The sequence below is a fragment of the Equus asinus genome, chromosome 1, assembly GCF_041296235.1.
Source record: "Equus asinus isolate D_3611 breed Donkey chromosome 1, EquAss-T2T_v2, whole genome shotgun sequence".
NCBI classification, from domain to species: Eukaryota; Metazoa; Chordata; class Mammalia; order Perissodactyla; family Equidae; genus Equus; species Equus asinus.
In genome coordinates this window covers 193,110,884-193,124,907 of record NC_091790.1, presented here as the reverse complement: position 1 = coordinate 193,124,907, position 14,024 = coordinate 193,110,884, and the positions used below count along the sequence as shown (strand labels likewise).

Below are 14,024 nucleotides of genomic sequence, written 5' to 3'. Positions count from 1 at the left end.
AGGTGAGTCTGGCTAAGGGTTTGTCGATTTTGTTAATTTTTTTGAAGAACCAACTCTTTGTTTCATTGATCCATTCTACTGTCTTTTTAGTTTCAATATCGTTTATTTCTGCTCTTATTTTTATTATTTCCCTCCTTCTACTGACTCTGGGCTTTGTTTGTTGTTCTTTTTCTAATTCTGTTAGGTGTCGTTTGAGGTTGCTTATGTGAGCTTTTTCTTGTTTAGTGAGGTGAACCTGTATTGCAATGAATTTCCCTCTTAGGACTGCTTTTGCTGCATCCCAAATGATTTGGTATGACGTGTTCTCATTTTCATTTGTCTCCAGATAATATTTGATTTCTTCTTTAGTTTCTTCAATAATCCATTGTTTGTTCAGTAGCGTGTTGTTTAGTCTCCACATTTTTGCACCTTTCTCTGCTTTATTCTTGTAGTTGATTTCTAGTTTCATAGCATTATAATTGGAAAAGATGCTTGATATTATTTCAACTCTCTTGTATTTATTGATGCTTGCTTTGTTTCCCAAAATATGGTCTATTCTTGAGAATGATCCATGTGCACTTGAGAAGAATGTGTAACCTGCTGTTTTTGGATGAAGTGTTCTATATATATCTATTAAGTCCATCTGGTCTAATTTTTCATTTAATTCTATAATTTTCTTGTTGATTTTCTGTCTGGATGTTCTATCCATTGGTGTTAATGGGGTGTTGAGGTCCCCTACTATTATTGTATTGTTGTTGATGTCTTCTTTTAGTTCTGTTAAGAGTTGCTTTACAAATTTTGGTGCTCCTGTGTTGGGTGTGTATATATTTGTAAGTGTTATGTCTTCTTGGTGGAGAGTCCCTTTTATCATTATATACTGTCCCTCTTTGTCTTTCTTTATCTGTTTTGCTTTGAAGTCTACTTTGTCTGATATTAGTATAGCGACACCTGCTTTCTTTTGTTCATTATTAGCTTGGAGTATTGTCTTCCATCCCTTCACTCTGAGTCTGTGTTTGTCTTTGGGGCTGAGGTGTGTTTCCTGGAGGCAGCATATTGTTGGGTCTTGTTCTTTGATCCATCCTGCCACTCTGTGTCTTTTGATTGGAGAGTTCAATGCATTTACATTTAGAGTGATTATTGAAATGTGGGGGCGTCCTGCTGCCATTTTATGTCTTGTTTTCCAGTTCTCTTCAATTTCCTTTGTTTCTCGTCCCATGGTTTAGTCTGTTCTGATAGAGAGCTGCTACTCTCTGTTGTTGTCCTTCTACTTATCTCCTTTGCTCTTGGTTTTGGAGCCCCTTTCCTTTTTTTGATTTTTCAGGAATGAGGGTTTTCCTGAGCATTTCTTGAAGAGGAGGTTTTGTGGCAATGAACTCCCTTAATTTTTGTTTATCTGGGAAAGTTTTTATTTCTCCATCATATTTGAAGGATATTTTCGCTGGGTAGAGAATTCTCGGCTGCAGGTTTTTGTCTTTCAGATTTTTGAATATATCATTCCACTCTCTTCTAGCCTGTAAAGTTTCTGCTGAGAAATCTGCTGATAGCCTGATGGGGGTTCCTTTGTAGGTTAATTTCTTCTGCCTGGCTGCCCTTAGTATTCTCTCCTTGTCGTTGACTTTTGCTAGCTTCACTACTATATGCCTTGGGGTTGGTCTACTTGCATTGATAAAGTTTGGAGATCTATTGGCTTCTGTCACATGAAGTTCCATCTCTCTCCCCAGGTTTGGGAAGTTCTCAGCTATTATTTCTTTGAATAGGCTTTCTGCCCCCTTCTCCCTCTCTTCTCCCTCTGGTATACCTATAATCCTTAGGTTGCATCTCCTAATTGCGTCAGATAATTCTCGGAGAGTTTCTTCATTTCCTTTTAGTCTTAGTTCTCTCTCCTCCTCTGCCTGCAGCATTTCTATATTCCTATCTTCCAAATTGCTAATTCTTTCCTCCATATTATCGGCCCTACTGTTCAGTGCGTCCAGATTTTTCTTAATCTCCACTATTGTGTTCTTCATTTCCAGTATTTCTGTTTGGTTCTTCTTTATAGTATCGAACTCTTTTGTGACATAGCTCCTGAACTCATTGAGTTGTCTATCTGAATTCTCTTTTAATTCATTGAGTTTTTTAATGATGGTTGTTTTGAAGTCATCATCATTTAGGTTATATATTTCATTGTCTTTGGGATTGTTTTCTGTGTGTTTGTCGTTTTCCTTCTGTTCTGGAGATTTAATATATTTTTTCATATTGCTTGATGGTGTAGATTTGTGCCTCTGCATAGAGATAGAGTTTAGTTACTGCTTCCACTTGTTTCTACTGGTGTGGTGAGGGGACAGCTGTTTATACTGCACCAACCAGGAACCCTATCAGCTGTTGCTAACTGGGCCTGGGCCCCTCCTCACAGTCACAGTGATCCTGTGGGTTCCCTCTTCAGCTGTGGGGGCCGTGACAAGGGGGCTTCAGGCTGCTGGTCCCTACTGTTGCAGACCACCTAGACGTGCTCCCTCCTTAGGGTCTGCAGCGGTGTTATGGGCTTTCCCAGCGGCCAGGGGCAGGATCACTTATATTTGCAGCTCTGTCACTGTCAGCGCCCACAAAATCTCACTTGTCCACTATGGGTCACAGCAGAGCTATGAGCAGCTTCTGCAGTCTGTGGTTAGCTCACCTAGCTATGCTACTTATGTCCCAGGGTCTTCCAGCCTTGTGGTTGCCGGGTGGGTGCTCTCTACTAGTGCTGTGCAGAGGCTATCACTGAGGCTGCTGTGAGACTGTAGAGTTTCCCCCTGGGCTACGGAGCTGGGCTGCTGGAACTCCACCCAGCCCCAGTCCTCTCCCCCAGGATCTCGGGAAGCCCCTTGCCCTGTCTGGGGGATAGCCGGAGACCTTGAGTTCAGTGGCAGCTGGCCGGCTGCTGCCCTGCCTGGGATTCTCCTCTTCGGGACCCTCCCAGTGTTGTGGATGCTGGGCGGGGCCTCTCCACTAATGGCAGGTAGAGACTTTGGCTGCTGCCCGGATGGAACTCCAGAGTTCCCCCCCCGGGCCGTGGAGCCAGCCGCTGGAGCTCCACCCAGCCCCAGTCCTCTCCCAGGAGATCTCCGGTAGTCCTGAGCCCCTCCCGGGCGAAAGCCCGGTCAGTGGAGCTGGCGGCGGCAGCTGGCGGGCTGCCGTGCCATTTGGGATTCTCTCCGGGAGCCTCCCGGCATTGTGGATGCTAGGCAGGGCCTCTCCGCTAATGGCAGGTAGGGATTTTCCCCGCCGCCTCTGGTGGGTAACTCTGGAGCTTCCCTCTGGGCTTAGGTGTAATTGCGGGGTGCTTAGGTAGGGCTCTGGTCACCTGTTTCCACCGTCACTCCTCTGGTGTGCGCTCCCTCCTGCCCTTGGTCTGTGGCGATGTTCTGGGGGTGTCCGCTGGAAGAAAGCCGCTTGCAGGTACTAGGCTGTTCGGGGGTCAGGGTCGGAGAGTTTTCCCCTATCTCCACCTCCTCCCGGAGGGAAGTCCATCCGCCTTCTGATGTATAGCAGCGTGGGTCTCTCAGGCATCCTGAGATGCTATATGGATATCCTTTGTTAAGCAAAGTCCAATGAATGTCCAATTAGTTGTAGATTCGAAGGGGGAGAGACAAAGAAGACTACTCACGCTGCCATCTTGGATCTTCACTCTTAATGTTGTTTTTAAAACTTATTTGAGGGGCCGGCTCTGTGGCTGAGTGGTTAAGTTCGCGCGCTCCGCTGCGGCGGCCCAGGGTTCGGATCCTGGGCGCAGACGTGGCACCACTCGTCAGGCCGTGTTGAGGTGGTGTCCCACATCCCACAACTAGAAGGACGTGCAACTAAGATATACAACTGTGTATGGGGGGGGTTGGGGAGATAAAGCAGAAAAAAAAAAAAAGATTGGCAACAGTTGTTAGCCCAGGTGCCAATCCTTAAAAAAAAAAGAAAAAGAAGATTGGCAACAGTTGTTAGCCTAGGTGGCAATCTTTAAAAAAAATTAAAAAAAAAAAAAAACTTGACCATTCCAGAATCAGAAATTTATTTTACATCACGCACCCCCCTCATAAAACTAGTTTAATGAAACATCACATCTGCAGTATGCTCTTTTCAAGTTTGTGTTTTCCTTTCTCTTTTAATTGTGGTCATGACTGTCTCTGTTGATTTCAAGACCCACCAATCAGTAGCACTTCATTTGTTTTGTTCCTGACAGTTCACTCAGTAATCCTAAGAGACTGAAGGAAGAATTGTTAGAGGAAAACCAGACTTGGGGCTAAAGATCTAGGGATTTTTTTAACAAACAACTTAAATACAGTGGAGATGAACCTTACAGAAGTTAGGTTCTAAAAAAGATGGTACGTTGCACCATGAAAGAGATATGGGAACTGTGACATGCTGAGGAAGTGGTAGGTCCGCATCTCATCCATGTGTTCCTTCCATGGCACATGGGAGCACGTGCTGACTGAGTTCAGGAGGCTTTGTTTAAGTTATTCATATTCTCTCTATATATTTATTTTTATATATATATATTTTTAACATTTTCTTCTTGACTCAAGTTATAATGCAACTTCAAGACTTGAATCCTTCAGAGCTGTTATGTTTTGGAATGAGACGCCCATCATGAAGGGGTGGTCTTCTGTGGCTACTACATGTTAAGAAAACCAAAGTTTAGTAGTCTATTTCTTCTATCTCTTGACTTGCTAATGCATAGAGAGGTTAAATACCTCACTTATCTTAAAGGAACTCTGAAAATTCAGCCTTATTTCCTTCCTCCTCCTTTAGGATCTAAGTAGAGGCCAGAAATGCATCAAAAAGGAAGGTTCATCAGAAATCAGTCAGAAGGTACAAAGTAGGAATTCTGTGGACAGCAGTGGCTCAAGCCCTCAGAATGGAAAGTATACGCAGAATTCAAGCTTGATTTCAGGGGCATGCCAGATCAGTAATGGCAGTATAAGCCCAGAAAGGCCAGTTGGTGAAACTTCCTTTTCAGTGCCCCTTCACCCCACCAAGAGACCTGCGTCAAATCCGCCACCTATCAGCAACCAAGCAACGAAAGGTAACTGTTACCTCTTTGTAGGTTAAGTGTATTTCTGACTCGGTCAGAGGGTGGTAGTGGCAGTTTAGATAGACATAGTCTCTCACTCAAGTTGCTTACAGCCTGATGCATTACGGACAGCATGGTCATTGTGGTATGCACAGGTTGCTGTGAGAACAGAAGGAGGATTCCTCAGTCAACCCTGAGCATCAGGGCTTTCTGATCAGGCTTTCTGGAGGAGGAGGTAGATCCTGAAAAGGATGGTAAGGGGTTAGCCATGCTGAGTTGGGAGAAGTGACAGGACAGACAGCATTGAAGGCTAAGGAAATAGTATGACCTATGGCACAAAGGGGAGAAACAGTCCATGGGGTATTTATGAAACTTCAGGCAGTTTTGGTGCAGAAGCACAGTTTGATACAGGATATGGTAAGAGCTCATGCTGAAGAGATGGGGGGGATCACACTGTGGAAAGGCCTTGTAGGTCTTGTGAAGGAGGTGGGCCTTTATCTCTCGTGTGATCAGATGGTGGAAGGGTTTTAAACAGTGGAATTCCAAGATTGTGACTTTGCCCATTCAGAACACTTAAAAGGCTTCCCTGCCATGTTGCTCTCCCTAAAGTCTTCCAGGTGCCATCTGTCAAGTATGACTTTCATTATGATTTACACTGTTGTTGGTGTTTTATAGGTAAACGTCCAAAAAAAGGAATGGCAACAGCCAAGCAACGTCTTGGGAAGATCCTTAAGTTGAACAGAAATGGCCATGCACGTTTCTTTGTGTGATGGAGCTGCTGCTGTGGCCACTCTTCCCTTTGGAGACCAGTCTTGGGGGTGCAGGAGCCTGGAGCTTCCGCTGTGCCCCCGCCTGAAGCAGTCTGCATGTACAGTAGAGAACACTGCCTGAAGAACAACGTGAACCGATGCTGCATTTTCACTGTGCCACACCCACTCAGCAATAACCGTTTGGACCTGGTGGGGGGAGAGGAAGAAGGAGGGTAGAACCTTAAAAAGAGACCTTGAACTGGAAAGGGTCTCTTGTCAGGGCTTGAATTTCATTTTGTTGTTGGTAGTGTCTTGATTTATTTTCAGTGGTAGGGTAAAGAATTATCAATAATTTATTTAACAGATTTTTTTTTTAAAGTTAACAGCTTTTAAATTCTTTCTTTTTTAAGCTATTTATTTGGAAGATTTCTGGAGAAATATCTCACTAATTTAGATTTAAGAATGTGAAGGTTTTTAAATTATTTTTGATAGTGTGTGTGTTACATGTGGGGAAGAGCCACGGTAACAGTAACTAGTCTGGACTCTTAAATTTGATATTCAGGTTAAAGTCTTAAACAGGGATTTGATGCATTAATTATTTTAAATTAAGATGTATATGAAAATCATTTTATTTTATATATTTCATGTGTTTTTTATAAGCTATTAGCTTCGCTTTTGCTAACATCCAAGGTGCATACTGTTACCCAGGTTGGTTGATTACCTTATACCCCCCCCGCCTCTGCACTCCCCAGCATTTTGTGACGACACAACAAGACTCTTCTCTTTGCAGGGAAACACTTTCGTAGCCAATATGTAGGAACTACATAAAGATCCCACATTTCTCATTTCATTTGACATTGCAGTTTTCTTCTAAATATAACAATAGGCTTCTTGCTTTTCATTTTTTGCTGATATCTGGGTCCCAAAGAGAACAGCTTTAATATCTTTTTCCTACTTGTGGGAAAAGTATTATAAGTTTGGTTAAGTTGTCATGTTTGTAGTTTTTCAAATACATTTGTAACTACAGAGGGCCTTCTTCATACTGCTGGTGTTGGAGGGCAGGACCAACACCTGCCACAGAGGTTATATTTTATGATGCTCTTATTCTGTGTACCTAACTTGTTGGAAAATATGAAATATGATTTGACTTAGTATATTCAAATCTGCATAATAAGCCGTAATCTAATAGGACTATACTATATTAAGTTGTATAGAAGCAAGCATGTTGGAGTAGATCTTTTGGGTGTGTGTGTGTGTGTGTTTAGCTTTTTATTTCTTAGCCTTCTAAAGAATTATCTCAGATATACGGATTTAATATGGGTGCTTCTTGCAGTTTCTTCCATCTATCCCAACTTAACCAGTACGTATGGAGGTTAAATATCTGGTTGAGCTTTAAGGAATCATTTATCTCCTTTATGCAGTTTTTACTAAATGCCAGTTTTCAGTTGCTCGTAATAGCTTATATTTTCCATTCCCCCCCCCCCCCCGGCATAAAAATAAGTGATTTCTGAGAGTGGGATGGAGATATTCCCAATCCTGACAATAGAGCATTTTACAAATTCCTACAAAGAAAATATAGGCAAATAGGATAAAATTTATTTTTCTGGAGAAGAAATGTGGCCATTTTATAGATTTTTCTTTTTTTTTGCTCAGCAAAGTAGTGGGACTTTCCCTTCTGTATTAAGTATCACATGAAGAGCTAAGAAAAAAATCTATACCATCGTCTTTCATGGTTGCATTCAAATGTGTAGTTTCAGAGAGAAATATTTCTTACTTTATCTTCATTCCAATATTTCATGGAATAAATATGAAATAGCTTATGAATTAGCCTTTTTGGTCCAAGTGACTGGACCAAAGTCTGGGTCTTATCTGGGTGTCAGGAAGAAGAATTATTATGGAAATACTAAATGTCTATAAATGGCCTACTTAAACTCTTCTACACTAGGCCAAAACTAGTTAGGAGATGGGTACAGTCAGTTATTTGATTGATCGTTGGATCTCAAGATGTCAAAAATTTGGGTTTGACTAATTCTCCCACCTTCCCCACACAATATATTACTGTGATGTTTTAGTTTTCTGTAGACACTGTTTTAGTGTTACAGTACACATGTTTTTTGTTTTGGTTTAAGAAGTAAAAGTTATAATTTCTTTTTCCAGCTACATCATCATCTGAGTTCTTTTGTTTTCTTTGCATTTTTCACAGCTCTAAGTATTTTTAATTACCTTACTTTTTTTCTTTAGCTATAAAAATTAGAATAAAACAATTTATTCTTATGAATTAAAATTGTGGCCAGTGTCCACCCTGTGTACTTAGGCCGGTAAATACTAATTTTAAGTAGCCAGTATGTGGAATTTTTAAGTGAAGGTACTGTGGATTTGTTTTTGGCAGTTTTAGCTCATTACTTGGCTAAGTTAAAAAAAACTTCCAGTAAGGTAATATAACCACTAAAACAGAATACATGTATCTTTTTCTGAGTTGGTAGAAATTCAGCCACTCATCCAGTGACTTTCCTAGTCAAACCTCTTGTAAAGGTCCTTGCTGTGATGCATCCCTTTATCTCAAGGAAATGCCTGAACTTGGAGGTGACTGCAGCCCATATCTGGACTCAACTGTAATAGACAACGTTTCGTCTTTCCCTCAGTCTCATTTATAAACAGTACTACCTACAGACACTGCAACTTAGACAGGAAAACAGCAGTAGTGGCATTTAGCTAGTTATAAGCAAATAGAAATAGATAAAACAATTATGATTTAATATATGCAATTTTAATTGTAGTAGTAGATAATTTTCCTGTATTGATTCAAATAAGTGACTTCTGTTCACTTAGTATCCACTGTACTGTAATTCATGATGTCACATCATAATATGCTCTCCAGTATTGATTAATGATGTAAACAATACAAACCTGACAATTTATAATAGTTCAGTATCCTAGAAATCCATTGAACTTCACAAGCAGTTAATTTTTAAAGCAAACAAAATTGAGAATTCTGACCAAAATCATCTTATAAACTCAGAGAGAAAACAAGCCCATCTTTATCACTACTTAAACACTTAGCTAGAATACTGTTCTATTTTTTAATAATCCTAATTATTACCTTTTTAATGAACTCTATTCATATGAGATCAGCAGGTGTTTCTCAAACATCTACTATGTGCCCAACACTACTTAGTATTGTGGGGAAATATAAAGTTGAAGTTGTGGTCTCTGCCCTCGAAGGTATCTTCTCCAGGACATAAGCAGTATTATTTTCACTTCTAAGCACACTTAAGCAAAAGAGGACCCATTCATTGGAAAAAAAAAAAAGGCATAACTTTATTAGTTTCAACTGAGATATACTATACAACTATAGAAATGGAAGTATAAAACATTTTTAATTTTTAAACTTTAAAAAATATTTCAAAAGCTAATAATTTCATGTTGGTAATAGAGAGGCATGGTGTAGCATGGAAGGGAGCAGAAGACCTGGGTTTTTGTCCAAGTTTTGCCATTTATATATCAGCTATGTGACCCTGAATAAGTCACTTATTCCCTCTGAGCCTTAGTTTTCTCATTTGTAAGTGTGGATAAAAATGCAGTAAAGAAAAGTATTCTTTAATCTATTGACACTTCATACTTGCAGAGACCTTATCGTTATTTAATTTACAACTAGTAATTAATGAATGCACATTTATATGCATTTTTAAATGAAAACTGCTGTTACTCATAAAATTTATTTCATATTAAATATATGCCCAGAGCATGCTACCTAAAATATCTGAAGAATCTCTAACAAGGTGCTGAATTAAAATCAAAATCAGTGGTTGAAGTGAAAGAAGAAGTAGTGAGATAGTTTATGGATAAGAGTAGCATGTTTATCCTCGAGTAACCATTAAGACGATTTCAAGTAATTGGAAGATGGACTTCGGTTTTTCTCAAGAGGAGTTAGGACAGTAATGCTCCACAGATTCTGCATACTCTTCAGGCACTAGATAAAAGGAAAATAAGTCATGGAATTAAAATGATTTACCAACTACCCATGGAACTAGGGGGAAAAAATAAGGTGGTTAGAGAGCTGGAAGTCAACAAAGACAGCTCAGGGTTGGCTAACAACGCTTGTTGGGTAGAGAGAGAACCCACTGGTAATGGAAGAGCAGAGGCTCAACTGGACATCTTCAAAAGAAAAGATTTTTTCTGTGGTGATAAGACTACTCCCCAAGGAGTCGATGAGTGAGTGTATGGCCCAGTACACTACTGCCGGAAGTAACTGTTGCAGTGTATAGGCATTTTATGATTTCCTATTAAGAGATGAGGGCTTCATAATGTAAATCTGAAATTTTTTAAAAAATTCATTTTTCTCATTAAATGTTAAGCTAATTGCTCCCTCCAAAAAGAGAAGCTGAAGATCACCAGTCATTTTCATATGCCTTAGACCTTCATCTAAAGCAATCTTGAGCCTCAGATCTTTAGCTTAGGAAAAGAGTGTCACCAGTAAGTAAGGGAGACAAATGAAACCCAGATAGGGCAGTGACTGGGCCTGGGTCACAGTGGATCCTAGACCTCTGGTACTCGCTTCCTAACACAGCCCCTGTTCTGTGATTCGGCAGCCTCTGCTCTTCCTGTGGTGGCTGATATGCTTCCTAGAAGCCAGCTGGAAAGAAGGGGAAGAAGGGAGATACTCACTACATTGCTGTTGGACGTAATGTAATTTAATATGTAGCCTTACTAAAAGTCCTTCCCTTATTTTAATTTGTTTTTCAGTGAACATTGTGCCATAACTCAAATATTTGATATCCCTTACATAAACAAATTTTTAAAATTATGGTCATTAAGAAGCAAATGCCTGTTTCCAAAGCAATTAGCTTATTGTGATTGATTGTGGTTTTACTGTTTTGTAGTATTTTTTTTTTCTTTAATGGGTAGGGGAAAATAATACTCACTTACCTGCGTTCTACCCCTTAAAGTCTCCCTCTCACCTTTAGTGCCCTTTCTAATGTCCTAAAGCTTTGTCTTAACAAATGCAACATTAGACTTTTTTGTTAAAACCCTTTTGAAACTATTCAGTGATTCTTCCAAGTTTATCCACTCTGCACTATTTCACTAATAAAGCCTGGCTACCACGTAGCCCTTGACCTCCAAGTAGTTTACCTATGCAAGACCTGTGACATTCTGAACTCACTTTTCTTTATTTCAGAAAGCAGTCCTAAATGGAACTTAATCACAAAGATAAGCCTTGCCTCCACCCAGTTTTATTTTGGCCGTTTCCTTTTCAAAATGTCAGCTGTTTTTCCTCAAGATTTTTCACCAAAACAATGATCATAAGTGCTGGAATATATAATATTTTGCAGGAATAAAATAACCCAGACATACTCTCATATTTCTCTGGTAGCTTTTGTTTGGTACCAATTTACCAGCATTAAGTGTAATATGTGAGTTGATTCCTCGCCTAGAATCATTTCTTCCCTTTAAGATTCATAAGTAGCCTTTTATTTTTACAAAGCATACATATAACTTCCACATTATAGTCAGGGACCTACGGTGTAACTTTCTAAGTGAACCCCAAGGTTATTTTATCTTGCAAAAGAAACCTAAACCAAACTAAGGGCCTTACATTTATGGTTAGACTGAATCAAAAGCTATAACCTCAGTTTTTCCAAAAACAGCTTCTGACTGCGAAAGCAAGTCATGCGGTTGTTACCAGGTATGAAATAGCACTGACCAGGAAATGCACACGCATCTTTGCAGGCTGTGTTTCCTTCCGAAAAGACTTTTCTACTTTTAATATAAATTAAGCCATAACAGTTTCATGCTGTGGAAAGAGGGTGAAAAGGTTCATTTTAAGAGATTATATAATATGAATGTTCACCTTTACTGTGAAAGGTCTAACTTTGCCAGTGCTTCAGCAGGTTTGATTTGGTGGGGCGGGGGAAGAGGGTGGTGATGGGAGGGGTAGTATTGGTTTTAGGAGTTTTAAATCTGTGAAATTTGAAAAGGGGACAGTTGTTGGCTATGGTATTTACTAGTTTTGTAGTAATGTTTTGCTAGCCTGACTGACTTTCCTTAACTGATTTTTACGCCCATGGTCCAAGGCAACTGTTACCCTTTCTTGTTTGGGGTGTCTGCGGAGTAGTGTCTTGTCTGTTTGTATAGGCAGTCAGTGTGTGTGCACATGTGTGTCCTTTGAATACAGAAGCACACTGTGTGACAACGGAGTGGGGTGTGGCTGGGAAGTGGGATGCTGAAGCTTTAAGAGCATTTTTTTCCGATTCATAGCAGTATTTCCCATCTTTTGCCTGCAGGCAGGGAAAGTGTACAGTATTTATTTCATTTCTGTTTTAAATTTGTAAGTCTTTAAGTAGCTTACATTGGTTATTATAGGGGAGGACAAGTGACTTGTTTAAAGTTGTATTTGGTATTCTTACTTTCCAATTTCTGTATTTTAAAATATTAAAATTAAAATTGTATTACTTCTGTTTTGATTTTTTTTGGAACTCTGTTTTTCTTTTGCTCATTTTGTTTGAAAGTACAAATGTTGAAAGTTGTATAAAATGTGTCTGAAAGAAAAAAATCTGAATTCTATGTCCAATTCTGACTTTCTGTTCCCTTTTTCTGCTTATTGAAATCATGGGAGAATTATTTCAGAATGTGAAAAATTGTGTCAAACTTACGCTCCTTCCTCTTTCTGGGGACTTAAATGTGGAAAGTAGTGTGTCTTATTCTTTTATTGGATGTGTTGCTGGAGAAGCAGTTGCTGAAAAAGAGGACAGAACATGAAAGGGCAATTGGCAAGATGAGGCTGTGCTGCAGCCACGGCTGCGGGTGCTCACTGATGGACATTTAAGGGCACTCGTCCCCAACCTGGGCGCCCACAGATATTTATTGAGCACCTGCAGTGTACCAGTGCTGTTCTAGTGCTGGAGCTACGGAAGTAAACAGAACAAAGCCCCAGTCCTCCAGGAGCTTATGGCAGAGGTGAGAGGTGAGGGAGAGTAAGGTGCTGCCATGACCTGGCCACCTAGAGTGGAAGTGCAAGTTAGGTGAGAAAGACGAGTTCTGTTGTGGACTTGGTGCCTTGGAGGGGCCCAAGAGCCAAGTCTGGTATGATCTGAGTGTGGCGAGGCCTTGCCTTGGGCAGGTGAGAGAGGAGCCGTGGACCAAGGAGGAAGGAGCACTGGGGCAGCACCTCTTGGCAGGAGAGGGCCCTAAGGGGGCAGGGAGTGGGCAGAGTCCACTCTGGAGGAACCCAAGGGCAGATTCATGGAAACCCTGGTGACAGAAGGACCAGAGGCTTCTGCTCTTCCTATACCTAAATGCGCTCAGCTCTTCCCAGCGTGTTACCCAAAGCACAGTTACACCTCCTCCTCCTCCTCCTTACTGGACTGCTTTCGTCCAGCTGACTGAATCTAAATCGGAACGAGTCTGTTCTTTTGTAAAAATCCATGTACTATCTGTAAACCAAAGGGATGCTGACCCTTCTTCAAGCTCGTCTGTTATCATGCATTAATTTTCAGGACCTGACTCTCCTTAGACTTTTGGCCTGATTGTTTTGTTTCCACCAAGTAGTGAGACTGAGCTACATCCGTCACTGTGGGATGTGGGGTGTTCCCCACCCCTCATTTTAGAGTTGGAAGAATCGGGCTATGCTGCAGGCAAGGTTTTGAACAGAAGCCCTCATTTTTTTAATTTTACCCCATTTGAGTACTTACTGTACAAGGCATGTTTTCATTTCTTCCTCACAATAACCCAACAAGGTAGGTGCTATGCTCCCCATCCCATAGCTGAGACTGAGGCCAGAGACGGTAAATAACAAGACAAGGTTCACACTGCTAGTAAGTAGAACTGAGATTTTCAGGGAAAGCCTAACTCTAAAGGCTGTGTTATTTCTTCTGAATTGTCTTTCTCTAATTATTTTTAATTATTATATACTTTCAATTATTAAAAAGGAATAGATGACCCTTAGGAATGTTTTCTGTTCTAAAAATTCTTTTGTAAGCACCCATTTTGGATTGAAAATATATTTTCTTGCAGAAGTTTTCTGTGCTCAACTGAACTTTGGGTCTGTACTTTCCCAGGGACTGGGCACACAGGAAAGAATGCTGTTCATCGTCTAGGATCCCACTTTCTAGTGAAGACCAGGATGTGAACTAGGGACATGCAATACTGTTAACAATGTGTGAACCTAACATGAACTCCCAGACGGAGTTCACAGAGCTGGCATATGAGTAGAGGCTGTGCCAGCACAGCCCTGAAAGTGGCTTCCGCGAGCCAGCACAGCCTCCTCTCTGGCTGCCTCT

General features: G+C 40.7%; 1 protein-coding gene across 1 annotated transcript in view; it reads left to right on the top strand.

Moving 5' to 3' along the window:
- KDM7A (lysine demethylase 7A) overlaps positions 1-12,209 on the top strand; it is a 91,952-nt gene extending 79,743 nt beyond the window's left edge. The window contains exons 19-20 of the mRNA XM_044775597.2: positions 4,738-5,011; positions 5,675-12,209. Of these exons, the coding sequence (XP_044631532.1) occupies positions 4,738-5,011; positions 5,675-5,769 (369 nt within the window). The 3' untranslated portion in view covers positions 5,770-12,209. The remainder of the gene's footprint in view (positions 1-4,737; positions 5,012-5,674) is intronic.
- Positions 12,210-14,024: the final 1,815 nt, after the last annotated feature.